Source organism: Papio anubis, chromosome 9 (assembly GCF_008728515.1).
Source record: "Papio anubis isolate 15944 chromosome 9, Panubis1.0, whole genome shotgun sequence".
Lineage (NCBI taxonomy): Eukaryota > Metazoa > Chordata > Mammalia > Primates > Cercopithecidae > Papio > Papio anubis.
In genome coordinates, this window is record NC_044984.1 from 111,149,947 (window position 1) to 111,177,543 (window position 27,597).

General features: G+C 47.1%; 1 protein-coding gene across 2 annotated transcripts in view; it reads left to right on the top strand.

Annotated features, from left to right (window-relative positions):
- The window catches only part of RNFT2 (ring finger protein, transmembrane 2), a 107,567-nt gene that overhangs the window by 76,240 nt on the left and 3,730 nt on the right, over nt 1-27,597 (top strand). Inside the window, exons 8-10 of one of the 2 annotated variants that reach the window (XM_009181789.4) lie at nt 15,055-15,204; nt 17,190-17,255; nt 17,413-17,514. In XM_009181789.4, the coding sequence (XP_009180053.1) occupies nt 15,055-15,204; nt 17,190-17,255; nt 17,413-17,514 (318 nt within the window). Of the gene's footprint in view, nt 1-15,054; nt 15,205-17,189; nt 17,256-17,412; nt 17,954-27,597 lie in introns of those variants that run through there. The other variant, XM_009181788.3, reaches the window with a different exon arrangement.

The following is a 27,597-nucleotide window of genomic DNA, read 5'->3' on the forward strand; positions in this document are numbered from 1 at the left end:
CCAGCCACGCCATCCTGACGCTACCCTGATGACAGTCTAACTATTTCTCTGTGTTAGTTTCCTGTGGGTACTGTAACAAATAACCACAAACCTTGTGGCTTAAAACAACACAACCGTATTATCTTATACTGCTGGAGGTCAAATGTCCAAAATCCATGTCACTGGGCTAAAGTCAAGGTGCCAGTCCTTTAGGAGGCGCTGGGGGACAATCCATTTTCTTGTCTTCTCTAGCTTCTAGAAGCTCCCTGCCTTCCTTGCCTCTGGTCCCCTTCTCTATTTTTAAAGTGCATCTCTCCAACCTCTGTGTCTGTTGCCTCATTGTCTTCCTTTACCCTGACTCTTTTGCCTTCCTCTAATAAGGATCCTTGTGATGACATTAGGCCTGTCCAGGTCACCTAGACTAATCTCCCCATCTCAGGAGCCTTAATTTCATCACATCTGCATGTGCACAAAATTCCTTTCGCCCTGTAATGTAACAAATTCATAGGTTCTGGGGATTGGGATATGGACATCTTTGGTGGGGGGAGGGCATTATTCAGCCTCCCACATCCCCTACTTTGCTAATGAGGAAACTGAGGCCCAGAGAAGTGATATGACTTGGGCAAAGTCGCCCTCCCAGCAGGACAGATCCACACTTGAGGACCCTGTCTGTCAAGTTTGAAGTCATGGGCTCTAGACTACCAGGAAAGGAGATACCCTCCGCCCATCTTTTTCTGTCTCCCTCCACTCCCTAGTGTTTTGGGAAACAGCCAGGCTTGGGCAGTTTAGCCCAGAGCATTTGTGCTGAAGACTGTAGCTGACACGGGGACAGATAAGCTCATCCATCCACCTGGGACCAGGACAGAGGGAAGAGACCGCCTTTTTGTAGCTAACAGGGTCCCAGGCCACTATGGGCTTTATCATCAACATCTTATAATGAGGCCTCTCCTGGGTACTGGGGAGCAGGGCCCTGTGTGCAGGGAAGCTGCTGATGCAGTTGCTGGGGCACGTGGGCTGGGCCCTTCCTGTTCATGGGGCCAACGCTCTTAGATCAAGGGAACCATGGCCAATGAAATTGGGTGCCCCACTGCTGCTGTTAACAGGAATATTTTTACTCACAGCCTAGCAACTCCTATGGGGCCTCAGCCTGGCCCCAAGGACTCTGCCAGCTGGCCCGTGGGGCCATAGCACCAGAGGCGATCGCGGCCTCCTCCTCTTCCTCCCCCTCCTTGCCAGAATTGCAGAGAGAGGATCTTTATAGGAAATTGGGGGTGAGAGCAAGAAAATGACACATTTTCATCAGCTCTAGTTTTTAATAATGAGTGTCCAGTTATCTAGTGGCAGATGTTGTGGGTAAGAGCATCCGTACAGACATCAGAGACCTGTATTCAAATCCCACCTCTGCTATATCTGAGCTCTGTAAGCTTAGGCAAAATGGTGAACTTCTCTGAAACTGAGCCTCAGTTTCTCTCATCTGCAAAGTGGAAGTAACAATTTCCCCCGTCATGGGGTTGTTATAGTCTATTTTTAAAGTGGGTAAGCAAAATTTCAGCTTGTGGCCTTAAAAAAATAACATGTATGAGGTATAAAAACAAAAAATAACAAATACTCGTGCACCCAGCTTAAAAAGTAGAGAACTGCTAGTTTCTTAGAAACCCCTTGTGTATACCTCCTGGGTTCCATCCATCTTCCTCCCTCCCTTTGCCCATAAGAAAACAGTTTCATGACTACCATTTGTTTGTTTTCCTTGTGTCTGGCCTTTGTAGTTTTTTTGTTTTTGTTTTGTTTTGTTTTTTGAGAAAGAGTCTCGCTCTGTCGCCCAGGCTAGAATACAGTGGTACGATCTCAGCTCACTGCAACCTCCACCTTCTCGGTTCAAGCAATTCTCATGCATCAACTTCCCAAACAGCTACAACTACAGGCGCGTACCACCATGCCCAACTAATTTTTGTAGTTTTAGTAGAGACGGAGTTTCACCATGTTGGCCTGGCTGGTCTTCAAGTGATTTGCCTGCCTCAGCCTCCCAAAGTACTGGGATTACAGCTGTGAGCCACCACATCTGGACTGCTTTTGTTTTTTAAATAGAGACAGGAGGTCTCATGATGTCTCTCAGGCTAGTCTTGAACTCCTGGCTTCTAGCGATCCTCATGCCTCAACCTCCCAAAGTGCTGGGATTACAGGCATGAGCCACTGCACCAGCCTGATTTTTGTAGTTTTTATGTCTTCTTCCTTGCTATTATTAAAGGTCAGAGCATAAGCATGTATAACCTTGTCCCTTCCACGCCTAATTTCCTACTAAGTTCCTCTGATTTCCCTCTCCTCTCAGCTACCAACAGAGGACGCTACTGATAGGGAAACCAGAATGCCAAACTTGTCACTACTGTAGTACACTTAAGAATTAATAGGCTCTGAAAAGCACCACAGGGACTTTACTGTAAGTAAAGTATATGTAGCAAAGGGCTTAAACTTCCTAGAAAGTATGGAGTAAGCCCACACTTTACACTCAAACACACCTGAGTTTTGAACATCAGCCCTGCTCACCATCCTAAGCCACCAATTCTTTGCATTTCCTCAAAAAATATTTCAGTGTCATATTATGACAGGCACTGCAAAGGTGTGGGGATAAGATGATAAATGAAAGAAACAGACCAAAACAGAGTCCCTGCTCTCATTTCATTGGGGAAATCACCATGAAACTACATCAACACACAAATATAGAACTTCAAGTTTCAACAAGCACTAGAAAAAAATAAAAACAATTCATGGAGAATTCGTTTAGGAAATGGGAAAGGGCTTTCTCTGTGGGATGGACATTTGAGCTGAAACCTGTACTTACTTCCTTGACATCTGACTATGGTTTAAAAAAAAAAAAAAAAAATTACCAGCCTGGGCAACACAGGGAGACCTCATCTCTACAAAAAAAGTCCTTTAAAAATTATCTGGGGCATGGTGGCACACACCTGTGGTCCCAGCTACTCGGGAGGCTGAGGGGGGAGGATTGCTTGAGCCCAGGAAGTCAAGGTTGCAGTGAGCTGTGATCGCACCACTGCACTCCAGCCTGGGTGACAGAGCAAGGCCCTGTCTCAAAAAAAATAAATACATAAATTCCGCTTTTTCGTCTGCAAACCAGGGCTGGTGATATCCCTCCCAGCTTTGCCCTTAGTGACAGGCCCTGGCTCAGTGCCTGGTTCAGCACTGCCGTTCAGTAAATGTCATGTCCCTTCCTCCTGTCGTTCCTGGCTGTATATGCTGCTGGAGATCTGCAAAGGAGTGGTGTGAGTGATAGTCTCTTAAGTGATGGGAGAAATCTGCTGCTGGCAAGTGAGCTGTGAAGCCTCTACCAAGCTCACTGGACCCTCTTCAACTGGGTTTGATGGCGACCCTGTCGGAGAGAGAAGAGAGAAAGGAGGGTGTATCACTGTCAACAGGAAGCCTTCCTCTTTTTCTGGGGAAGGTGGTATCAAGGAATTGAAAGGCTGTGCTGTAGAGTCAAGTGACCTGGGTACAAGTCCCAATTCTGCAGCAAGTAACTTGACCTCTCCTAGCCTTGTGTTCTCATGTGTAATATGGTCCGTATAATTCCTCTCCAGTGGTCTGTCATGTGGAACAGTGCCCAGTGTAACGGGGGCACGCCGCAAGTGGGACCGTTACCACTATTTCCACCAGAGCAAAGATGCACTGGGGCAAACGTGCAGAGGTTTGGGGTACAAGTAAGGGGAAGAAAAAGGCAGTCAAAGGGCTCATTCACATCATGGAGGTCCGGGTTCCTGCGCCACCCTTCCCTAGGTGGGTAACCTTGGGCAGATTCCTTTATCCCTCTGATCCCCTTTCTTTGTAAGACACAGCTCCAGAACTTCCTTTACCCAGCAGCTGTGAAATCCTGCAGGCAAGTCGCGTCGCCTGGCCCCTGACTTCAAGTTTAGGGGAGCTGATGAGGTCACTCCCTGCTGGACACGGGGTCTTCGGGGTGAAATGTTCAAATAAGACAGCGGGGAGTGGACGCGCAAAGATGCGTCAAAAGGATGGAAAAGGCAGCTTTGCCCTTCGCAAACTGCGACCTCCTTTGTGGGCTAAGAGCTTCATGCTGGGGGCCTGGTACCCGCGCGGGACTCCCGGAGGCCCGACCCGGAGCCCGTGGCGCGCAGAACTGGGCGGCCCGGGGCGCGGGGCTGTGACCTCATCGGCCGGCGCCGTCCCGCGGGGCCATGAGATCATGAGATGCCGGCGCTCGCCGAGGAGTCGATTTGTTGGGAGCGCGGGGACAGCCGGCCGCCCGACGCGATGATCTCATCCGGGCCCGGGGGAGGAGGAGGCAAGCGGCCGGGCCAGCCCGCGCCGCCGGGAGGGGGATTAATGGCCGCCGGCGGGTGGTGACGTCACCGGCAGCACCCGTTGCCAGGGAACGCGCGGTCGCCGGCCCCGCCCCGCTGGCCCCGCCCCCTACCTGCTGCGCTTCTTTCTATCCTGGCTCGCCCTTCTCTTGCCTTTTTTCCTTTTTCTTTTGTATTGAGGCATAACTTATATATTGTGGAGAGCCCTAATTATAAAGCTCAGTGGATTTTTGCAAACGTATGTAATCACTCAGATCAAAGTATCAACAGAGCTGTCCAACAGAAATATAAGGGGAGTCACACAGACGATTTTAAATGTTCTAGTAGTCACATTAACTAGAAAGGAACAGGTGACTTTAATTTTAATACTCTATTTTATTTAGCCTAATGTGTCCAAAATATTATTTCAACATGTAATCAACATAAAAATTTTAATGAGATGTTTTACCTTTTGTTTTTCTAAGACTTTGAAATTCCCTGTTTCTTTTGTTTTTGAGGGAGGTGTTTGTTTTTAAAGACAGTCTTACTGTGTCACCCAGGCGGGAGTTTAGAAGCACGATCATGCTCACTGCAGCCTCGACTTCCCTGGACTCAGGTCATCCTCCTGCCTCAACCTCCCGAGTAGCTGGGACTACAGGCGCCCGCCACCACACCCGACTAATTTTTTTGTATTTTCAGTAGAGACGGGGTTTCACCGTGTTAGCCAGGATGGTCTCCATCTCCTGGCCTTGTGATCTGCCCGCCTCGGCCTCCCAAAGTGCTGGGATTACAGGCGTGAGCCACCACGCCTGGCCACCTCATCATTTTCTAGAATATTTGTTATGTATAGACTCCCATTCCTAGTATCTTCATCATCAGAGCTCTCTATGAGCCATGCCTGTGGGAAACCCAGGTGTTTCGAAGCACAAGGCCATTAGTTTGCCCTCTCATTTATCCATTGCTCATTCAGCAAATACTTCTTGGTTACCTGCCGAGTCCCACACCTTTTCTATTAGTTAAGACTGGAATCAAATAGTAACAGCAAAGAATCCAAAATAATAAGACTTAAATTTTAAAAAAATGTATCTCTTTCTCATGTAAAGGCCAAAGATAAGCGGTTCAACCCTGGGAATATGACACCTTCCAGCCCACTGTTTCACCAACCCTAGAGGGTAGGATTCCTCCTCATGGTCCAAGATGGTGGCAAGAGTACCAGCCATCACATCCAAGTTCCAGACAGTAGGATAGAGAGAGTGGGGAAGAATAAGGTGAAAGCTTCTCTGAAGTTGCTACATGACACTTATAATTGTGTTAATGGTGAAGACCCTCTTCCTGGCTTGCAGAAGGCTGTCTTCTCACTGTGTCCTTGAGTGGCAGAGAGATCTCCCATGTCTCTTCCTATAAGGGAACTAATCCCATCATGAGAGCTCTACTCTCATGACCTAATTACCTTTCAGAGGCCTTATCTTTAAACACCATGGCATTAGGGATTAGGGCTTCAACAAAAGAACTTGAGGTGGGCACAGTTCAGTCTATACCACGAGCTGAGTAGCCTTAGATGGGTACCTTAGTTTTTGTTGTTGTTGTTGTTGTTGACTTGAAAGAACCATTTAATTCTCACAATTTTGCAGGTCAGGAGTCCAGTCAGGACACACTGGGTACAGCTTGTCTCTCCTCCCCATGATATCTGCTGGGGCTGGACTATCCAACATGGCATCTTCACTCCCAGGTCTGATGCATCAGCTGCAATGGCAGGGATGGCCTTCTTAAGGTCCTATATCCAGAGCCTCAGTTCTCACCGTTGGCTGGTTTCCATGTTGCTCCTCCAGTTAGTCTCAGAGCTGCTCCTCTTCCATGTGTCCTCTTCACTGGGTCTCTCCTTAGAGCTTGGGCTTCCCACAAACATGGCGGCTGGAGGAGGGAGAACAAGCAGAAGGAAGTGAAAGCTTCCTGATCTCTTAAGGCCTAGGCTTGGAAGTCCCAGATATCCCTTCTGCCTTAATTCTAGTTCGCCTTAGTTATTTTGAGCCTGCATTTTCTCATCTCTAAAATAGGGCAGCAATAACATAATGGCCACATTTCTGGATTATCATGAGGGCCAGTAATAGCTATATCATGTACTGGGCCCTTCTCATGTACCTGTGTTTTAGATTTATTGGCTTATTTAATCATAAGATCACCTCGGTGTGTTGAATACAGGTTTTACTGACATGTGAGAGCCAATGGTTAAATTTTCAGGAAATTTGCAAACAGTTGTTAAATCATTGGTAGCTTGAAGTTGGCCTTGTGAGAACATTTATACCACAGAAACTGGCAAACACAAATTAGGGCCTTTTCTTTCCCCCAGAGACCTAGTTTGCCAGCACACCACTGCATGCATATCTATATGTATGTGTGTATATATGTATGAACGTGTGTGTGTATTCAACCCCATTTACAGATGAAGAAACTGAGGGACGTAGAAGTTAAATTATTGTGCCAAATCAACCAATTTAGTAGGTGATAGATCTGACCTTAGAATCCCAAATCCTATGCCTTTAAACCACTAGGCTGTCCTGCCTCCACAGATGAAAAAATTTGTATGAAAGAGATTTGTAAACAGGCAAAGCTATATAAATAGTCATTATTCATCTTGATACAGATACAGGTTTCATCTCTGTGCATTTTTCATACATTGAAGCTGCTGACAGATACCTGATTACGTCTCTCCTCCTCCCTTCCTCCCCACTCCCGTAAGTCTTCAAATCATCTTTCCCACGTCGGTGCGTTCTTCTAAAAAATTCTCCTCTCTGTTCATTTCTTCTGCTTCTCAGCATCCTACTCTCCTTCATTTCCCACCCGCTTCTGGAGCCAGCCCTCTGTTGTTTCGATATTTCCCATTTCTCTTCTTGTCCCACCCCTCATCTTGGCAGTGAGGAAGTCGGAATAGAATCTGCCTTCCCAACTCGACACTCCCACCCCCTTTATCTGAATCCAAGCAGAGAACCATCCATGCCCAAGCACGTCCTGCAACAATTGCTACTGTTTCCCCTTCATGGTGGCAGGGAGGCGAGACAGCTCATAATCTGACTCCTTGTTCTCTAACGCCCCAGAGAAACCACACATCCCATTTGGTGGTCGTCAGAAATAACATGCTTAAGAAACCTGGAATTATAAAACTGCTTAATTAGAGAGAGATGGTTTTGCTGGGATATGCCCAGTTTTCCTTGGTGGTTTGATCTCCTTTTCAAAGTGGCCCACCCCCCTGGCAGCTAATTGCTACCTTTAACGGGGTACCACATAAGCTGTCACTCTCTTAATTTTATTTGCTGTGACATCAGTGCTTGCTTATAAAGAGATATTCTCTCTTCAGCATTTCAACTCTCCTCCATCAGCAAACTGTAGGAAGTTGACTTGAGTAATGAGGATGGAATCTTCAGCTTCAAGAGGTCTCCTCTGTTACATGAGCACCTACTACCTGCTGGATGCTGGGAATACACCCAGAACCAAATTATTTTCTCCCATAAGGGGCTCACAGTCCAGTGGGAGGGATGGACAGTAAAACAATTTTTTTAATATTGTGAAAAATGCTTTGAAGGAGTGATTTAGGGGCTGGGTATGGTGACTCACACTTGTAACCAGCACTTTGGGAGGCTGAGGCGGGTGGAGCACCTGATGTCAGGAGTTCGAGACCAGCCTGGGCAACAGGGTGAAACCCCATCTCTACTAAAATACAAAAAATTAACTGGGTCTGGCAGTGGGTACCTGTAATCCCAGCTACTCAGGAGGCTGAGGCAGGAGAATTATTTGAACCCAGGAGGTGGAGGCTGCAGTGAGCCAAGATCATGCCACTGCACTCTAGCCTGGGCAACAGGGTGAGACTCCATCTAAAAAAAAAAAAGGAGTTGTTTAGGGGAGTCTTCAAGGGCGTACACAACAGGAGCACCTAATTCAGTTAAAGAGGAATCAGGGAAGGCTTTTTGTAGGCGGTGACAGTTAGCTGATACCCAAAAGATGAATAGATGTTAGCTCAGCAAAGAGTAGAGGGACCACTATTCCATCTGCTAAGGAAGAGCTTAGTGTCATTAAGCAACTAAAAGACAGGGAAAGAAGCTGGTATCAGAGCCTTCTGGGAAATCCTGGGGATGTGTTAGAATCCCCATCATGACTTATCTAGATTCTGGTAGAACAGACCACAGGTCAGAAAACTACAGGCTACAGGCCAAATACGTCCTGCTACTTGTTTTTATAAATAAAATTTTATTGGAACACAGCCACACCCATTCACTTACCTGTTGTCCGAGGCTATTTTCCTACTGCAGTGACAGAGGTGAGTAGTAGCACCAGAGACCTTATGGCCTGCAAAGCCTAAGTATTCACTACCTGGTTCTTTGTAGAAAAAGTTTGCCAACACTTGTTTCAGAGCCACCCAGTAGCAAGTGGGAAGTTTGGGATTTGGCCCAGAAACCAGCCTGCAGCTAAGGGGCCTGAGAATTGGAAGATCCAAAGACAGTGACCAAAACTAAACATAAGGTGGCAGGTGACAATCCTGGGTCTGATCGCAGCCTCTTTGGCTCCTGGGGCTGTGCTCTTTACCACCAACCCAGACTGGTTGTTGAGACTGGCCTACAAGGAAGGACAGAGAGGGGACCAGAATCAGCCAGACGCCAGCAGGCAGGGGCTCCCAGAGTCACAGGGACCTTTCATGGGGTAGCCGTGTCCTTACCTGTCATGAGACCAGGCAGCCCAAGCAGGAGGCTGCCTACCAAGATGGTGCCCAGACCATTAACCATCTTTTCCTTCACCTGTTGGCTCTGGAACACCCTTCCTCCCTTGCCTGCCCTCATGTCTTCACCAGTTTGGCTCTTAGACATCCATTAAAGTAGTGCTTCTCAAACTCGGATGTGCACTCGGGTCACCTGGGGACCTTATTAAATTGTACATTCTATTTCAGGAGGTCTGGGGTGAGGCCTAAGAGCCTGCATTTCTAACCAGCTCCCAGGCGATGCCGATGGTGCTGGTTCATGGATCACACTTTGGGTGGCTGGAAAGATAACTTCTCTTAGACTTTCTTGATCAGTTTCCCACCCCACATCCCATGCCTCAATTCTGGGGCTCCCTCCCATTTACCTCTAGCAGAGTTCTACTACACTGTATTATAGTAGTTTGCTTAGTGATGGTCTTCCTCATTGGGTAGCAAGCTTCCTAATGACAGAGATGAGGTCTTAGTTATCTTAGTTTCACCAGAGCCTGGCACTGTGTCTGGTGCATAGTAGGTGTCCAGAAATGAAAGCAAGGAAGGGAGGGAAGAAGAAAGGGAGCGGGCGAGGGAGGGAAGGGCAGAGGAAAGGGAAGGAAGACAGCATCAATGGATAAGAGGCAGGAAGGGAGGGAAGGAAGAAAGGAAACACAGATGGGTAGAAGAAAGAAAGGTAAGGAAGGAAGGAAAGAAGAGTTATATAGGGATGCGCTGAATGTAGGGAAGAGTGACAAAAGTAGGTTAAGGCCAGGCATGTAGTCCCATGTAGGGACTACAGCTCACATCTGTAGTCCCTGCAGGGGACTCAGGAAGCCAAGGTAGCAGGAGGATCACTTGAGCCCAAGAGATGGAGACCAGCCTGGGCAACATACATAGACCCCATCTCTAAAAAACACAATGTTTTAAGTGGAAAAAAAAAAAAAAAACAGTAGGTCAAGACTGGCAGTTGAGAGAGGTTGGACAATTTGGTCCTGGGTAAGATGGAACATGCAAGAGTTGAGTTGAGAGACCCTGTGTGAGAGCAATTTGGGAGACATGAGGGAGGCATGGGGCAGCTGAGGGTGGGTGGTTCAGGAAATCAGAGTTCAAATCATGGGTATTCTGCAGATCCTGGGATCTGCAGCAGGATATGGACTGGCTTGATTAGCCCTGGCCATCCATTGAGTTGCTGTCCATTGGTCCAGCATCCATCATGCTCTTGTCCATGTAAAACAAGCATGGTGGCCACCCCCTACATCTCTGTTCTCCAATCACCCCCATCTTCCCAAAGGTTCCAGAGGGAAACCAGCATCTCCCTCCAGGGGATCTTTCTGGGACTCAGGGACTGGTGGGAGTCAGGAGGGGAAAGGAGGGCCCTTTGAGAAACAATGACCTCACAACTGGAGGTGGCCAACTAGTCACAAAAATCAGGCGGGTGGTGAGTGATGACTGGATGCCCTTTCTTGGTCCTTGGTAGATGTGGGTATATGTGCTCCAAGGAATCCTCTTCTGAGTGACCTGTGCCCAGCCGATCAAGATGGAATATAAAAGGTGGCTATAAAGTCTCTGTCCACATGCCACGCATATGATGTGATCTTGGCTCACTTCAACCTCTACCTCCTGGGTTCAAGTGATTCTCACGCCTCAGCCACTCACGTAGCTGGGATTATAGGCATGTGCCACCAAACCCGGCTATTTTTTGTATTTTTGGTAGAGATAGCATTTCACCATGTTGGCCAGACTGGTGTTGAACTCCTGGCCTCAAGAGATCTGCCCACCTCGGCCTCCCAGAGTGCTGGGATTACAGGTGTGAGCCACCACATCCAGACTCATTTCCCCTCTAATTTAAACATATCACATGCTCAGTATAAAAAATCTGGAGAGAGCAGAAAAACACAAAAAGAATGAGTATTTTTTTTTTTTGCAGTCTCTATTATTTCCATTTGGAACAATAATATGAGCATTTGCTTGGGTCAAATGATATCTTTCATCAGGATGATTTCTTTTTTAACTTTTAATTTTGAGATAATTTTAGACTTAAAGAAAAGTTGCAAAAGTAATACTGAGAGTTCCCATATACCCTTCACTCCTCTTCCCCTAATGTTGATATCTGATATACCAGAGTCCAATTAGCAAGGGCAGGAAATGAACATCAATACTGTTACTATTAACTAAACTAAAGACCTTATTCACATTTTGCCAGTTGCCCCATTGACATTATTTTGTTTTTCAATTTTGTTTGTGAGACAGGGTCTTACTCTGTCACCCAGGCTGGAGTGCAGTGGCACAATCATAGCTCACTGCAGCCGCGAACTTCTGGGCTCAAGTCATCCTCGTTCCTCAGCCTCTCAAGTAGCTGGGACCACAGGAACTCACCACCACTCCCAGATAATCTTTTGATTTTTTGTAGACACAAGGTCATTCTATATTGTCCAGGCTGGTCTTGAACTCCTGGGCTCAAGGGATCCTCCCACTTTAGCCTCCCAAAGTGCTGGGATTACAGGCGTCAGCCATTGCACCTGGCCTATTGACTTTTTTTTACAGTATAGGATTGAATCAGGGCTGGGCGCGGTGGCTCATGCCTGTAATCTTAGCACTTTGAGAGGCCGAAGTAGGTGTATCACCTGGGGTCGGGAGTTCAAGACCAGCCTGGCCAACGTGGTGAAACCCCATCTCTATTAAAAATACAAAAATTAGCCAGGCGTGGTGGTGTGCACCTGTAATCCCAGCTACTTGGGAGCCTGAGGCAGAAGAATTGCTTGACCTGAGAGGCGGAGGTTGCAGTGAGCTGAGATTGTACCACTGCACTCCAGCCTTCCTGGGTGAAAGAGCAAGACTCTGTCTAAAAAAAAAAAAAAAAAAAAAAAAAAAAAAAAAGAGAGAGAGAAAGAATAGGATTGAATCCAAGATCCCATGTTACATTACTTGTCATGTCTCCTTAATTCTCTCCAACTTCACATTCCTTGGTCTTCTCTTTGTCTCTCATGATCTTGACATTTTTCAAGAGTGTTGGGCCCCTTCAACTTGGGGCCAGGTGCAATGGCTCATGCCTATAATCCCAGCACTTTGGGAGCCTGAGGTGGGAGGATCCATTGAGCCCAGGAGTTTGAGACCAGCCTGGACAACACAGCATGACCTCATCTCTCTACAAAACCAAAAAAAAAAAAAAAGGAGAGAGAGAGATCCATGTCTCTTGGATTTGTCTCTTGTTTTCTCATGATTAGATTAGAATTCGTTGCTGAGTTTTGGCGACAGTACCACAGAAGTGATACTGTGTCTTTTCAGGACATCATGTCAGAGGGTTCAGGATGTCAAAATGACCTCTCACTGGGGATGTTAACCTTTATCACCTGATTAATATGATGTATGTTTGCTTTCTTCACCATGAAGTTGCTATTTCTTCAGGATACATTTTTAATGGCTGTATGGCTTTCCATTACAGATCTCTAACATAATCAGACCCTTTTTTGTACATCTTGTTTGTTACTCTTTTTTTTCTTTAGTATTACAAAGAATGCTATAGTGACCATTCTTATAGGCACATCTTTGCACATATCTCTGATTATTTTGGTAGGGTAAATTGCCGGACATAAAATTGTTGGCGTAAAGATTATTCATATTTTTACAGATATGGATGCTTGGGGCAGGGTTGTTTGTTTGATTTAATCAGCTTTATAGAAGCAGGATTTAGGCCGGGCGCGGTGGCTCAAGCCTGTAATCCCAGCACTTTGGGAGGCCGAGACGGGTGGATCACGAGGTCAGGAGATCGAGACCATCCTGGCTAACACGGTGAAACCCCGTCTCTACTAAAAATACAAAAAACTAGCCGGGCGAGGTGGCGGGCGCCTGTAGTCCCAGCTACTCCGGAGGCTGAGGCAGGAGAATGGCGGGAACCCGGGAGGCGGAGCTTGCAGTGAGCTGAGATCCGGCCACTGCACTCCAGCCCGGGCTACAGAGCAAAAACTCCGTCTCAAAAAAAAAAAAAAAAAAAGAAGCAGGATTTAAATACAATAAATTGCATATATTAGGAGTGTATATTTCAATTAGTTTTGGCAAATGTGCACACCCATGTGTCCCCCATCCCAATCAAGATATAAAATATTTCATATTTCTAGGCCAGGTGCAGCAGCTCACACCAATAATTCCAACACTTTGGGAGGCTGACGAGGGGCAGATTGCTTGAGCTCAGGAGTTCGAGACCAGCCTGGGCAACATCGTGAAATTCTGTCTTTACTAAAAATACAAAAAAATTAGCCAGATGTGGTGGCGTGTACCCGTAGTCCCATTTACTTGGGAGTCTGAGGTGGAAGAATCGCTTGAACTTGGGAGATCAAGGCTGCAGTGAGCCATAGTTGCACAACTGCACTCCAGCCTGGGCAACATAGCAAGACCTTGTCTCAAAAAAAAAAAAAAAAAAAATATATATATATATATATATATATATATATATATATATCATTCTATCCCTTTCCAAAATTTCCTGACACCTCCTTGCAGTCAGTTCTCCCCACCCCTTACCCCAGACAACCAGGGATCTGATTTCTATTATCTCAGATTAGTGTTACCTATTCTAGGACTTAGTATAAACCAGAATTATGCAACAAATACCCTTCCATGACTGTCTTCTTTGATTGGACATAATGTTTGTGACATTCACCCATGTCATCGCAAACGTTAGGCATTCATGTATTCTTATTGCTGGGCAGTATCCTGTTGTATAAGTACACGATCGTTTGTTTATCTGTTCTTCCATTGATGGGCGTCTGGGCTGCTTCCAGTTTGGGGATTTTATGAATGAAGCCACTAAGGGCATTGGCATACATGTGGACACATGTTTCATTTCTCTGGGGTAAATAGCTCAGACTGGAGTTGCTGGGTCATAAAGGAGGTAGGTATTCAACTTTATTCGACACTACAGACTGGGCTTATTTTCATCTCCATTTCACAACACAGGCCACAGAAAGCTTGAGGGACTTGTCCAAGGTCAAGGGAAGGAAGATAAATAGGATTTTTCTCCAGGAATAATGCTAGGTGCTTATCCTGTTCATCTCCTTTAATCCTCAAAGCAACCCCATAAGGTGGGAGTTCTGATTCCCACTCTGTCGATGGGGAAACTAAGGGTCATGAACATCCAGCAAGGTCAGGTTCAATCCCAGCCCAGTGTGAGTACCTAAGTCGTGTTCTTTTTTTTTTTGAGATGGAGTCTCACTCTGTTGCCCAGGCCGAAATACAGTGGTGTGATCTTGGCTCACTGCAACCTCCGCCTCCAAGTTCAAGCAATTCTCCTGCCTCAGCCTCCTGAGTAGCTGGGATTACCGGTGCACCACCACGCCCAGCTACTAATTTTTGTATTTTTAGTAGAGTTGGGGTTTCGCCATGTTGGCCAGGCTGGTCTCGAACTCCTGACCTTAAGTGATCCACCTGCCTCAGCCTCCCAAAGTGCTGGGATTACAGGCATGAGCCACCACACCCGGCCCCTGTTTTCTCTCAACACAACTAGGTATTCATCCTGCCTCCTTGGAAGAGAGCAGGTGGTAGAGCTAGGAAGGACACGTATCTCCCTGCTTTGGGCCTTATGGCCTGGGCTTACCTGCATTCTGTGCCCATCCTGCCTGGGCCCCTGAGAGCAGTCGCTGTGATGCTCGAGTCAGCCCTCTAAAGATGAGGATGGCCTGGATGCGGAGGGCAGGGACTGTGCCCCCACCTTGGGCTTTGAGCCCTCCAAGCTGCTGCGAGACCCAGAGGGTGACCCACTCTCCAGCCCTCTGCCCGAAGGTGTAGAGTTTCTCCTACCCTGAAACTCGATCCTCAATCCTGGGCACTTTGATCTTCTGGGCTGCTGGGTGGCAGGTGAGGGCAGCGGGCAGGGGCCGCGTCTCCCTGGCCATATCGCAGCCCCATTAGGAGCTGGCCTGAGTGCTTTCCAGAGCTGATTAATGGCCTGCCTGTGACCTGGAATGTCATCACTACCCGGGGCAGGAAGCCCCCCAGCCAGGTCCTTTGGGTCTTTACTGCTAATAATAATTGATGTTCTCCGTGTGGTTGCAGGGAAAGTTCTATCTGGTCATCGAGGAGCTGAGCCAGCTGTTCCGATCCCTTGTCCCCATCCAGCTGTGGTACAAATACATCATGGGTGACGACTCCTCCAACAGCTACTTCCTGGGAGGGGTCCTGATCGTTCTCTACAGCCTCTGCAAGGTGAGGTGGCCCCAAGGCTGGAGGGCCAGCCTAAGGAGGGCCCCATTCAGTAAGGCCTCAGGGGGCCCTGGGGGAGCCTAGAGCACCCATGCTGATTTATTTCTTTATTTATTTTAATTGAGGGAAAATTCACACGACATGAAATTAACCACGAACTGTTTTGAGATAGAGTCTCACTCTGTTGCCCAGGCTGGAGTTCAGTGGCGCAATCTTGGCTCACTGCAACCTCTGCTCCTGGGTTCAAGTGATTCTCTTGCCTCAGCCTCCCAAATAACTGGGACTACAGGTATCCACCGCTACGCCCAGCTAATTTTTTGTATATTTAGTAGAGACGGGGTTTCACCATGTTGGCCAGGCTGGTTTTGAACTCCTGACCTCAAGTGATCTGCCCACTTCTGCCTCCCAAAGTGCTGGGATTACAGGCGTGAGCCACCTCGCCCAGCCTCCAGTAACTATTTTAAAGTGTACAATTAAATGACATTGAGCGGATTCACAACGTCACGCAACCACCACCACCTCTGTCTAGTTCCAAGACATTTTCATCATCCTGAAAAGAAACCTTGTACCCATTAAGCAGTCACTCCCCATTCTTCCAACTTCCCCTTCCCACAGACCCTGGCAACCACAAATCTTCTTTTTCTGTCTCTATCAATATACTTATTATGAATGTTTCATATAAACAGAATCATGTAATAGGTGCCCTTTTGTGTCTGGCATTTTCATTTAACATTGTATTTTTGAGGTTCATCCACATTGTAACATGTATCAGTATTTTTTCTGGTTTAATCTACCCTAATTTCTCACCTATGAAGCTCACCATATGATATTCTTTCCAATAGTCATCTTCACAAACCCTTCAAGGTACATACTATTATTACTCCCTTTTTTTTTTTTAGACCGAGTCTCGCTCTGTTGCCCAGGCTGGAGTGCAGTGGCAAAATCTCGGCTTATTGCAACCTCCGCCTCCTGGGTTCAAGCGATTCTCATGCCTCAGCCTCTCTGGTAGCTGCGATTATAGGCATTCACCACTATACCTGGCTAATTTTTGTATTTTTAGTAGAGATGGGGTTTCACCATGTTGGCCAGGCTGGTCTCGAACTCCTGACCTCAAGTGATCCACACGCCTCAGCCTCCCAAAGTGCTGGGATGACAGGCATGAGCCACCCCACCTGGCCCCCATTATTCCCATTTTACAAGTTAAGGAACTGAGGTTCAGGGAGGTTAGAAACTGAGGTTACTCGCCCAAGATCACTCAGGTAAAGACAACAGAACAAGCATTGAACCCAGGCAGGCAGCCTCTAAAGCCAAAAGCTCCCAACCACACTTCTACCGAATGTTTTCTATCTCTCTTACCTCAAAAATAGTATCCGTGCTAAATTGCACACCCTCAACTCCTCAAATTAGTATGCAGTGCTTTTCTTTTCATCATTAGTACAAATCAGAGGATTTTTTACCCCCTAAAAATCCATACATCCTTCTTTTTCTCTTTGGCTCTCCATTTCTAGCTTTAGACAATCCTGGGAGGATGCATGAGTTCTTCTCTCTCCTTCCTTCCAGCAGGACTGGCCAGGCAATCCACGCAGTATCAGCCATTGGGGCGTACTGATTACTTGCTGGTTCTGATCAACACAGTGGCTGACTGGAGTGCTAGATGGAGAAGGGTTATCAGGGTGGGCTGTGCTCAGAGTAAGAGTGCTGTGATCGATTAGTAATGCCTGCCCTGGGCTTGGGAGGGGAAATAGGCACTATATGTGCTATATATTTGCTATTCTGGCCTAGGTAGCAGGGGAAACTGTTGATGTTAGGCAGCAAGACAAAAGCCATGCAACACTGTTGGGAAGGAAGAAGTGCAAATGGGAAGAGGGGCCCTAAAAATGTTCTGAATCAAAAATGGATGGAGGGTGAGGGGATGGGGTGAGGTGATTATGCAGGGGTTACGAGAGCTCCTTGGGTACTTTTCAGCCACCACCCTGCTCTCCTTTCAGTCCTTCGACATCTGTGGACGCGTGGGCGGAGTTAGGAAAGCCCTGAAGCTTCTCTGCACCTCTCAGGTGAGTTGGCTTCAGGTGGTCCCCACTGAGGTATGGGGAATTAGGAGCTGGAAACAGCAGTGGCCCCTTCCTCAGCCCACAGATATCACAGTGCTCCTGAGGGCATGGCTCCCAAGAGTGTCCATAGCTATATTTGCCTCTCCCCTCCCTCAAACAGAACTATGGAGTCCGAGCCACTGGGCAGCAGTGCACAGAAGCCGGTGACATCTGTGCCATTTGTCAGGCTGAGTTCCGAGAGCCTCTGATTCTCCTGTGCCAGGTGAGCGGGGCTCAGGCGGGACCATTGGAGACTGAGGCTGGGGAGAGCAGGACCCTTCCCCATGGGCAGTCCGTGGGTCTCTGGCATGGGTCTCTGGGGAGCAATCCAGTTAAGACCAGAGTCAGCCAAACCTGGGTTTCAATCTCACCTCTGCCTCTTAGTAGCTGGGTGGACTTGGGCACGTTATTTCACCTCTCTGAGCCTTGGTTTCCTTAGCAAAATGTAGACATGCCAAATCCAGTATAGTGTAACATCACAATATCCTGCATGTGAATTTCAGCAGCATTCTTGACCCCCCATGGGTCAGTCACTGTCTCTCTGAGCCTTGGTGTTTCTCATGTCTAAAATGGATATCATAGTAGCCAGGGGCAGTGGCTCACGCCTGTAATCCCAGCATTTTAGAAGGCTGAGGCAGGCAGATCACCTGAGGTCAGGAGTTCGAGACCAGCCGGGCCAACATGGCGAAACCCTGTCTCTACTTAAAAAAAAAAAAAAACTACAAAAATTAGCCAGGCATGGTGGCACACACCTGTAGTCCCAGCTACTCTGGAGGCTGAGGCAGGAGAATTGCTTGAACCTGGGAGGTGGAGGTTGCAGTGAGCTGAGGTCATGCCACTGCACTCCAGCCTGGACAACAGAGCAAGACTCCATCTCAAAGAAAAAAAGGACATAATAATAACATCTACTTCATAGAGCTATTAGTATGATTAAAGTAGATCATCCATGGAAAGAGCTAGATTTCGATTATTCAACCATAGAAGTTGATAGAATTATGCTTGTTATCCGTATAATTATTATTACCATTTGTTTTCATTAGGCGTGGGTCACCAGCCCACAGTCGTAAGTGCTGGCCTGTTCCTTTTAACTCCCTAAATGCGTCCCTCCTCCTCCTCCTGACATCAGGGACTAGGTGTCAATTCAGCAAATGTGTATTGGGGTCAAAGCATCCTATCTGACGCCAGGAAGGAGAGGCAGAGGGTACGCAGATCCCGTCCCCTCCTCTGGAAGCTCACGGTCTCCGCTGGGAGACAGACACTTACATAAATAACTGTGAAGCGAGGCAGGCAGTGAGAAGTGCTGTGTAAGAGAGATTCATGCAGCGTCTCGGGGGACGGGGCAGACAGCGATGAGCTCCAGGTTGGGAAGGCTTTTTGGAGGAGGCATAGCCTGGAGACCAAAAGGCATGGAAAGGCTTAGGGGTCGGGGATAGAAGGTGGGTTCCTTTTTAACATCGGCAAGCATTTTTGTTGTTGTTGTTATTGCTGTTTGGAGATTTGGAAGGGGAAGCTTGTTTTTCATGTTCAATTGTATTTCTTTTTAAATGGATAATATATTTGCATGAATCAACATTCAAAAGGAAGACTAAAGAGACGTGATGACTAAACACATTCTGGGACCTGGGTTGGATCCCAGAACAGAGAAGGGACATTAGTAGAAAATGGGTTTGGTGAAATCCGAATAGAGTCTGGAGTGGAGTTAATAGTAACATATCAACGTGGGTTTCTTAGCTTTGACAAATGTACCACGGTAATGCAAGATGATAACATTAGGGGAAACTGAAACCCAGTGAGGGGTGTACTGGGATTTTCCGTTCTATCTTTGCAACTTTTCTGGAAACCTTAAATTATTCCAAAATAAAAAGTTTATATTAAAAAAATCTTTGAAAGATATAAAAAGGAGGCCTGTCACCATATGTATGTATATGTGTGTATGTATTTATACACACAAACATATCTTTTTTAAAAAAAAACATAAGTTATAGTACATTCTGCCTATTGTTTTCTGTACCTTCGTTTTTAACTTAAAACTCTATCTTAGAGATTGCTCCTTATCCGATTTTATAGCTGCATAACGTGCCATTTTATGGATAGAGCACAGTTTGTTTAACCATTCTTCTATTGATAGGCAGTTAGTAGCTGATAATCTTTTGTTATTACAAATAAGCCTGTCATGAGTGATCCAGAATGGGGAGATCAATTGTACCAACCTGGGCCCATCGTGTTGATTAAAGGTTAATTCAAGGGAAGCATTTAGAACTGCTTCTGGCGCATAGTTAGGGTTCAATAAATATTAGCTCTCATGGGCATGCATCCCATTTCACACACACATGAGCTCTTGGTAGGACAAATTCCTAGTGGCAGAATTACTGGGTCAGAGGGTACACAGTTTTGACAGTTATTGCTAAACTGCCCTCTGTAAAGAGTGTATCCACTTACGCTCCTAGTGTGTAGTATGACACAGCCTCTTGCTCCCTCCCTTACCAACACACAGCGTTACCAAGCCTCTTTTGAGCTTTGCCAATCTGACAGGTGACAAACGGTATCTCAGTGCAGTTTTAATTTGCATTTCCCTAATTATGAGCGTGGTTGAGCATCTTTTCACATGCTTCAGAGCCATCTGTAGTTCCTTCTTGGTAGCAGGGATGATTTGAACATGATGTCAAGGTGAAAGTCTGACAAGCTCTCTAAGCCTCAGTCTGTTTGTCTCTCCTCCATTCTTCTCCTGATACCACTATGTCTTCCCACAGCTGGATTAGAAATTCTTGAAGGGGTCAGAGAAGACACCCATTGTCCCAGATCTAGGAGTAACAGCCACACCCAATGCTGGTTGAAGACTATACATATGACCAGGCCAGGCACACATTTTAGTCTTGCTCTGCTGCTGTGAGCTAGGCCTGGAAAGGCAGAGATGATTCACACAGGTAAATGGCCATGCTGATTCCTAAAAGCATTGAATGAATGAACAAATGAATGAACGACTCAGCTTCAATGTTGCTTCCTCCATAAAGCCTTTCCTGACTCTGCTTCCCCCAGACTAGTCGCCTCCCCAGCTATATGGTCTCATAGATGTCTGTGTTTTTCCTTCTTAGCACTTATTCCAATTGTTAACTAGATAGTTCATTGGGTAGTTAGATGGGCAAGGTCTGTCTCCCTTCTGCCAAATCACAAGCAACATGAGAGCAGATGCCATGTCTGTCTTGTTTAGCAGCAGAGCCACAGTATTGTCTCAGTAAATATTGGATGGATGGATGGATGGATGGATGGATGGATGGGATGCATGGATGCATGAATGGATGCATGGATGGATGGATGGATGGATGGGTGGATGGATAGAATTGGATGGTGGCCAGGTAGAGAAGCTGGTGGGTGAGTGAAAGGTAGATGGATAGAGGTATAAGTGGGTGAGTGACTGGATGGATGGGCAAATGGATGGACAGATGGGTGAGTAAATTGGATGGATGGATGGATGGATGGGTGGGTGGGTGGGATGGATGGGTGGATGAATGGAATTGGATGGTGGCCAAGTAGAGGAAGTTGGTGGGTGAATGCAAAGGTAGGTGGATAGAGGTATAAGTGGGTGAGTAACTGTATGGATGGGCGGATGGATGGACAGATGAGTGGGTAAATAGGATGGATGGACAAATGGACGGATGGATGGAATGGTGTCCAAGGATGGAGGAGTGGGTGGGTGAGTTAAAGGTGGATAGATAGAGGTATAAGTGGGTGAGTGACAGTGTGGATGAGCAAATGAATGGACAGATGGGTGGGTATATAGGTGGGTGGGTGGGTGAATGGATATGTGGAAGGAAGGAAGGAAGGAAGGGAGGGAGGGAGGGAGGGAGGAAGGAAGGGGCCCACTAGGCTAAAGCCACACCTTGTCTCCCCTTTAAAGATTCATCAAATGAAGCTCAATATGTCACTCCCACTCCTTCCACTACCCCCTGAGCTAGGGCTCAGGAACAGATTGTTAATCGAAGCTAGTGAGGCAGACACTGAGCATGTCCTGAGGTAAGAACTCTCTGCTCAGCGAGCGCACTTGCCCAGTCAGGCACTCTGCAAGTATTTATGGTGTGCCCTCTGACAGGCTACTGGGAGTTAGGGAAAGGGCAGTTTGAACACCAAGTGAGAGGCTTGGTTTATTTAAAAGGATCCTTTGCCGAATTGAAGAGTGAGAGTGCATTTAGAGAATGAACTGTCCTCCAATTCTTGGTCACTGTGAGTTTGGTTTTTTTGCATGTTTTATGATATGAAGGAAAGAGGGCAAGAGAATGGTGACTCCTGTTGATTTCGTGCTTACAAGTTCTTCATACTTCATGCTTTATAGACCTTATCTGTCCTCATCCTCACAGACACTTTGGGAGGGAAATAATAACCCTATTTAATAGAGACAAAGACTCAGGCTTAGAAAAACAAAGGGATGGACTTGCCTGAGGTCCCGTTGTTCTTCAGTCACACCAGGATTCAAATCCAGAGCCTCTGATGCTATTGGCCATGCCCATTCCACAAGGCATGGCCTCGGGCTTTGAGATGTCCCCAGGGCTATATTAAAAGATCAGAGCACTTTTTCCAGAAATTCCTGGGAATAGTCCCTGCTGTGTCCAGCCAGGCCTGTGCACATTGCCTCCTTGGAATGAATGAATGGCTGAGCTGGGATCAGAGTTCTTGACACCTGCCTCTGACTCCTCCATCCAGTCATCTATGCTTCGAGGGCTTATTGAGCACCGGCAATATCCTAGGCGCTAACTCTGTAACCCTGAGCAGTGCATTTCACTGTGACCCTGACCCTCCATGTCATCTGTCACCCAAGATTGACAAGCTGCTGGGCAACTTGTAGGATATTTTAATAGAGTCATATGAGATGATGTATAGGGCTGTATATGGGTTTTGAAAATCATCGCGTATTATAGCGATATTCAGTATTAGTGTGTAATTCTATGTCTGGACATGGTTGGCCTGGTTTGTGTGATTGAAGAGGATCTGAGGTTAGGGGTCTGTGTCTGTGTGTGTGTGTGTGTGTGTGTGTGTCCTGTCTGGTAGTAACCACATTTTCAGTTATGTCATTTTTTCATAATTAAATGCTTCAAACATCCTTTCCCAGATTCTCTATAATGAGTAAGAGTTTTCACTACAAAGTCAGATGCTTTTTGTATCAGTTATCGATTGTTGTATAACAAGTTACCCCAAAACTCAGTGGCTTAAAGCAACAAATGTTTATTATCTCACAGTTTTTGCGGGTCAAAAATCCAGGCACAAGCCGGGCATGGTAGCTCATGCCTGAAATCCCAGCACTTTGGGAGGCCAAGGTGAGCAGATTGCTTGAGACCAGAAGTTCAGGACCAGCCTGAACAACATAGCGAGACCCCATCTCTACAAAAAATACAAAAATTAGCCGAGTGTGGTGGTGCACGCCTGTGGTCCCTGCTACTCAGGAGGCTGAAGTGAGAGGATTGCCTGAGCCCAAGAGGCGGAGGCTGCAGTGAGCCAAGATTGCACCACTGCACCATAGCCTGGGTGACAGAGGGAGACCCTGTCTCAAAAAAATTAAAAGCCTGGGTGTGGTGGCTCACACCTGTAATCCCAGCACTTTGGGAGGCCGAGGCAGGTGGATCACCTGAAGTCAGGAGTTCAAGACCAGCCTGGCCAACATGGTGAAGCCCCGTCTCTACTAAAAATACAAAAGTTAGCTAGGCATGATGGCGCACACCTGTAGTCCCAGCTACTCAGGAGGCTGAGGCAGGAGAGTCACTTGAACCCGGGAGGCAGAGGTTGCAGTGAGTCAAGATCATGCCACTGCACTCTAGTCTGGGCGACAGAGCAAGACTGTCTCAAAAAAAAAAAAAAAAAAGGATCCAGGTACAACTTAGCTGTGTCCTCTGCCAAGGGCCTCTCACAGGCTGCAGTCAAGGTATTGCCAGGGCCGTGGTCATCTCCTGGCTCAACTCGGGAAGGAGCTGCATCCAAGCTCTACCGTGTGGTTGCTGGTAGGATTCCGTTCCTCATGGGCTGTGGGACTGGAGGCCTCAGTTCCTCACTGGCTCTTGTGGCCAGGAGATACCCTGAGTTCTGGAAGTCACAGTCTTTTGTAACCTAATCCCAGAAGGGACATCCCATCACCTTCACTGTATCCTGCCGGTTGGAAGCAGGTCACTAGGCGCCACCCTTACTTAAGGGAAGGGGATGCATGAGGCTATGCATACCAGAAGGGGATACTGGGGGCCATAATGGAAATCTGCCTCTCACATGCCCGAGGTTGGATTCCAACCCTGCCACTTAACAACTGTTTGCAACTTAGCTGTGCACCCAAGTTGCACATCTCTGAGTCTCACTGACCTGTCTGTTTGCTGTTACGAGACTGGGGTGCAATTATGCACATGAAGAACATTGGCAGGGCCTGGTGTCGTGTTCCTACTTTATTTGTTTGTTTGTTTGTTTGTTTGTTTGTTTGTTTGTTTGAAACTGAGTCTGTCTGTGTCACGCAGGCTGGAGTGCAGCGGCATGGTCTTGGCTCCCTGCAACCTCTGCCTCCCAGGTTCAAGCGATTCTCCTGCCTCAGCCTCCCGAATAGTTGGGATTACAGGCACCCACCACCATGCCCAGCTAATTTTTGCATTTTTAGTAGAGACGGAGTTTTGCCATGGTAGCCAGGCTAGTCATGAACTCCTGGCCTCAAGTGATCTACCCACCTTGGCTTCCCAAAGTTTTGGAATTACAGGCATGAGCCACCGTGCCTGGCGTGTTTATGTTTTATAAGGGGTAGTGGCACATGACTGCCTGTTCTCCTCCTCACCTGCATCCATCCCCCCGGACCCAGGCCTGGCTGCTTCCTTCTTTCTCAGCTCACAGTGAACACAAAGTGCTAGGTCAAGAAATGCACCTCTCCCACTCAAAGCCTCTTCTTTCACATTGGGGCTGGCTCCTGTGATTGTAGGCTCTTGTCCCAAGCCCCCACCTGCCTGCTCTGGATCTTTGGGCAAGACCTGGGGCATGTGGATAGAATTTGGGGTGCGGGTGAGGTGATTGGTTTAACCCCAACTCTGTGCTCTGGGAGGCACAACCAGGGGGTGGTTAACAATCCAAGGCCAGCTGGGCACAGTGGCTCGCACCTGTAATCCCAGCAATTTGGGAGGCTGAGGTGACTGGATCGCTTGAGCCCAGGAGTTTGAGACCAGCCTGGCCAACATAGCAAGACCCCAACTCTACAAAAAATACAAAAATTAGCTGGGTGCAGTGGTGCATGCCTGTAGTCCCAGCTACTCAGGAGGCTGAGGTGGGAGGATCGCTAGAGCCCCGGAAGGTCGAGGCTGCAGTGAGCCATAATCACACCACTGCACTCCAGCCCAGGTGACAGAGTGTGACCCTGTCTCAAAAAAAAAAGAAATAAAAAGAAAACCCAAGAAACAAACAAAAAAACAATCCAGGGCCACCTGCCTTCCCCACTGCCCATCAATCCACCCGATCCTATCCTTCCCAGCTGAGAAAGGCTCCTTCTTCCTCCCCCTTCCTCTGTAGACGTTCATCCCTTTCTCCACATGCTGGAGGCAGTTCACAGCCATGAACTCCTCAGCTGGGCCCTGGGTAGACCTGGTTTTTTGAACCTTTTCATTTGACACCAGATTCTGTCCTCCCATTTCTCTGAGGAAGGGATTGTGAGCTGCCGGAGGGCAAGGACCAGGCCTTCATCACCCTAGTATCGCTAGACTTTCCTGGTTGGCCATTTGTCATCTGCATTCCCATTCATTTGTCCTCTCCATTGACAGAGCCCCTACTCTATGCCAGCTCAGGGCTGGACAGTAGGAGTATGATAACATGGCTGCCCTCATGATGTTTACCACCTAGCGGGCAGGGCAGATGTTGACTAAGCAGTTAGAACACTGGTTCCCAAAGTATGGCCAGGGTACCCCTGGTGGTTCCTTTCAGGGGGTCTGTGAGGTCAAAACCATTTATATAATAATACTAAGACATTATTGGCCTTTTTGCTCTAGTTCTTTCATAAGTGTACAGTGGAGTTTTCCAGAGGCTGTATCGCCTGAGGAGGTCATCAGTCTGGTGGCTTATGAATATGTGCTTGTGTATTATGGGGTTTTTTTGTTTGGTTTTGGTTTTGGTTTTGAGATGGAGTCTCACTCTGTAGCCCAGGCTGGAGTGCAGTGGCATGATCTCAGCTCACTGCAGCCTCCACCTCCCCGGGTCACGGTTCAAGCAATTCTCCTGCCTCAGCCTCCCAAGTAGCTGGGATTACTGGCACATGCCACCATGCCCAGCTAATTTGTGTATTTTTATAGGAGATGGACTTTCGCAGTGTTGGCCAGGGTGTTCTTGAACCCCTGACCTTGTGATCCGCCTGCTTTGGCCTCCCAAAGTGCTGGGATTACAGGCATGAGCCACCATGCCTGGCCATTATGTTTTAAATATGTCTCCATTTCTATTTCTAAGTATTTCTAATATTTCTAGATTTGTAAATATAGACAAATTTAAACCACATAGACAGAAGTTCTTTGAGGTCTTCAGTGTTTTTTAAAAATATAAAGGGGTCTTGGCACCAGAACATCTGAGAACTATTAAATTAGAAGTGTGAGAGCCTCAATGAATGTGTTGAATGAATGAATGAAAAAACTGCTAAATTTCATGACTATTTCCCATTCACCTAACTCAAGTTTATGTGAACAGGGGTTGTGTTGCATTCTCACATGTAAGTACCTCTTTCGTCCAGGGTAGCATAGTTAAATCCCATTCGGTTCGTCAACAGGTATTTACTGAGCATCTGAGCAAGAACCGTACTCAGCATAAAACCAGGTTCTGCCCTCAGAAAGCTCTCAATCCAGTGGCTGGGCACAGTGGCTCACACCTGTAATCCCAGCACTTTGAGAGGCCAAGGTGGGAGGATCACATGAAGCCAGGAGTTTGAGACCAGCCTGGGCAACAGAGTGAGACTCCATTTCCACAAAAACATTTAAAAATTAGCCAGGCATGGTGGCACATGCCTATAGTCATAGCTACTTGGGAGGTGGAAGCAGGAGGGTCGCTCAAGCCCAGGAGATCAAGAGATCAAGGCTGCTGTGAGCTGTGATCGCACCATTACACTCAAGCCTAGACGACAGAGCAAGACCTTGTCTCAAAAAAATATATATATATATGTGTGTGTGTGTGTGTGTGTGTATATATATGTGTGTGTGTGTATATATATATATATATAGAGAGAGAGAGAGAAAGCTCTTAATCTAGTGAACAATCAGATGAATTTGCAAATAATTTCAGAAGTGTCATGCAATGCTTTGAGAGGGGTTTTCACCAGGAAGAATAGCATAGGAGAGAAGACGCGATCAGTACTTACATTTGCAGGAGACAGTAACAGGATGGAATTGGGGCAACATCATAAAACAGGGGAGATGTGATTGCTTAACTGAATCTTCCAAAAGAACTGGGCAAGCACACAGCTGGTCAAGATGGAGAAAGGGCATCCCAGGGTGATACTAAAGTTTGTTGGAAGGCTGTGAATAAGCCTTGGGTTGAAGGTCATGTGGCATGTCAATGACATCAGTTACTCCAGGGTGCAAGGATGGGGCTGGATGGGAGAAGGGCCATCATAGAGGGTATTGGGTGCCATAGTGGGAATCTGTATAAGCTGCGGGGCTTGCTGACCCCTGGCTCCTGCCCTCCAGACCATGATGAGAATCCAGGACAGTCTTCGCGGCTCTGTGTGGACTTCTCTTCTTTCCCCACTCCCTCTCTCCCCTGCACCCCCAACTACAGCCACATCAGCTGTCTTCAAGTGCCTCAAACAGCTTACTATCTCAGGAGCTTTGCACAGGAGGCTTCCTTCAGTCTGGAATGTTCTATCTCCATCCCCTCTCTTCTGCCCAGTTAACTGCTAAATATTCTTCAGGCTTTAACTCGAGTGTCCCCACCTCCAGGAAGCCTTCCTTGACTACCTCTTGGATCAAACTGGTCCCTCTGTCACACATCTCTATAATACCACGGAAATCTCCTTCAGAGCACTGTCTACAATTAGGCACCCACTGTACACCATGCTCGGAATGAATGGGTTTACAAGAAGCTTACAGACTGGCATGAAGAGACAGATAATAAACAATAAACACATAAGATAATCATTATTACTATAATAATAGCTAACACTTATAGAGCACTTACTGTTTGCCAGCCATTATTCCAAGTGCCTTCTTTTTTTATATTATTTTTTATTTTTTTAGACAAGGTCTCACTCTCTCCCAGGCTGGAGTGCAGTGACATGATCATAGCTCACTACAGCCTCAACCTCCTGGGCTCAAGCGATCCTCCCACCACT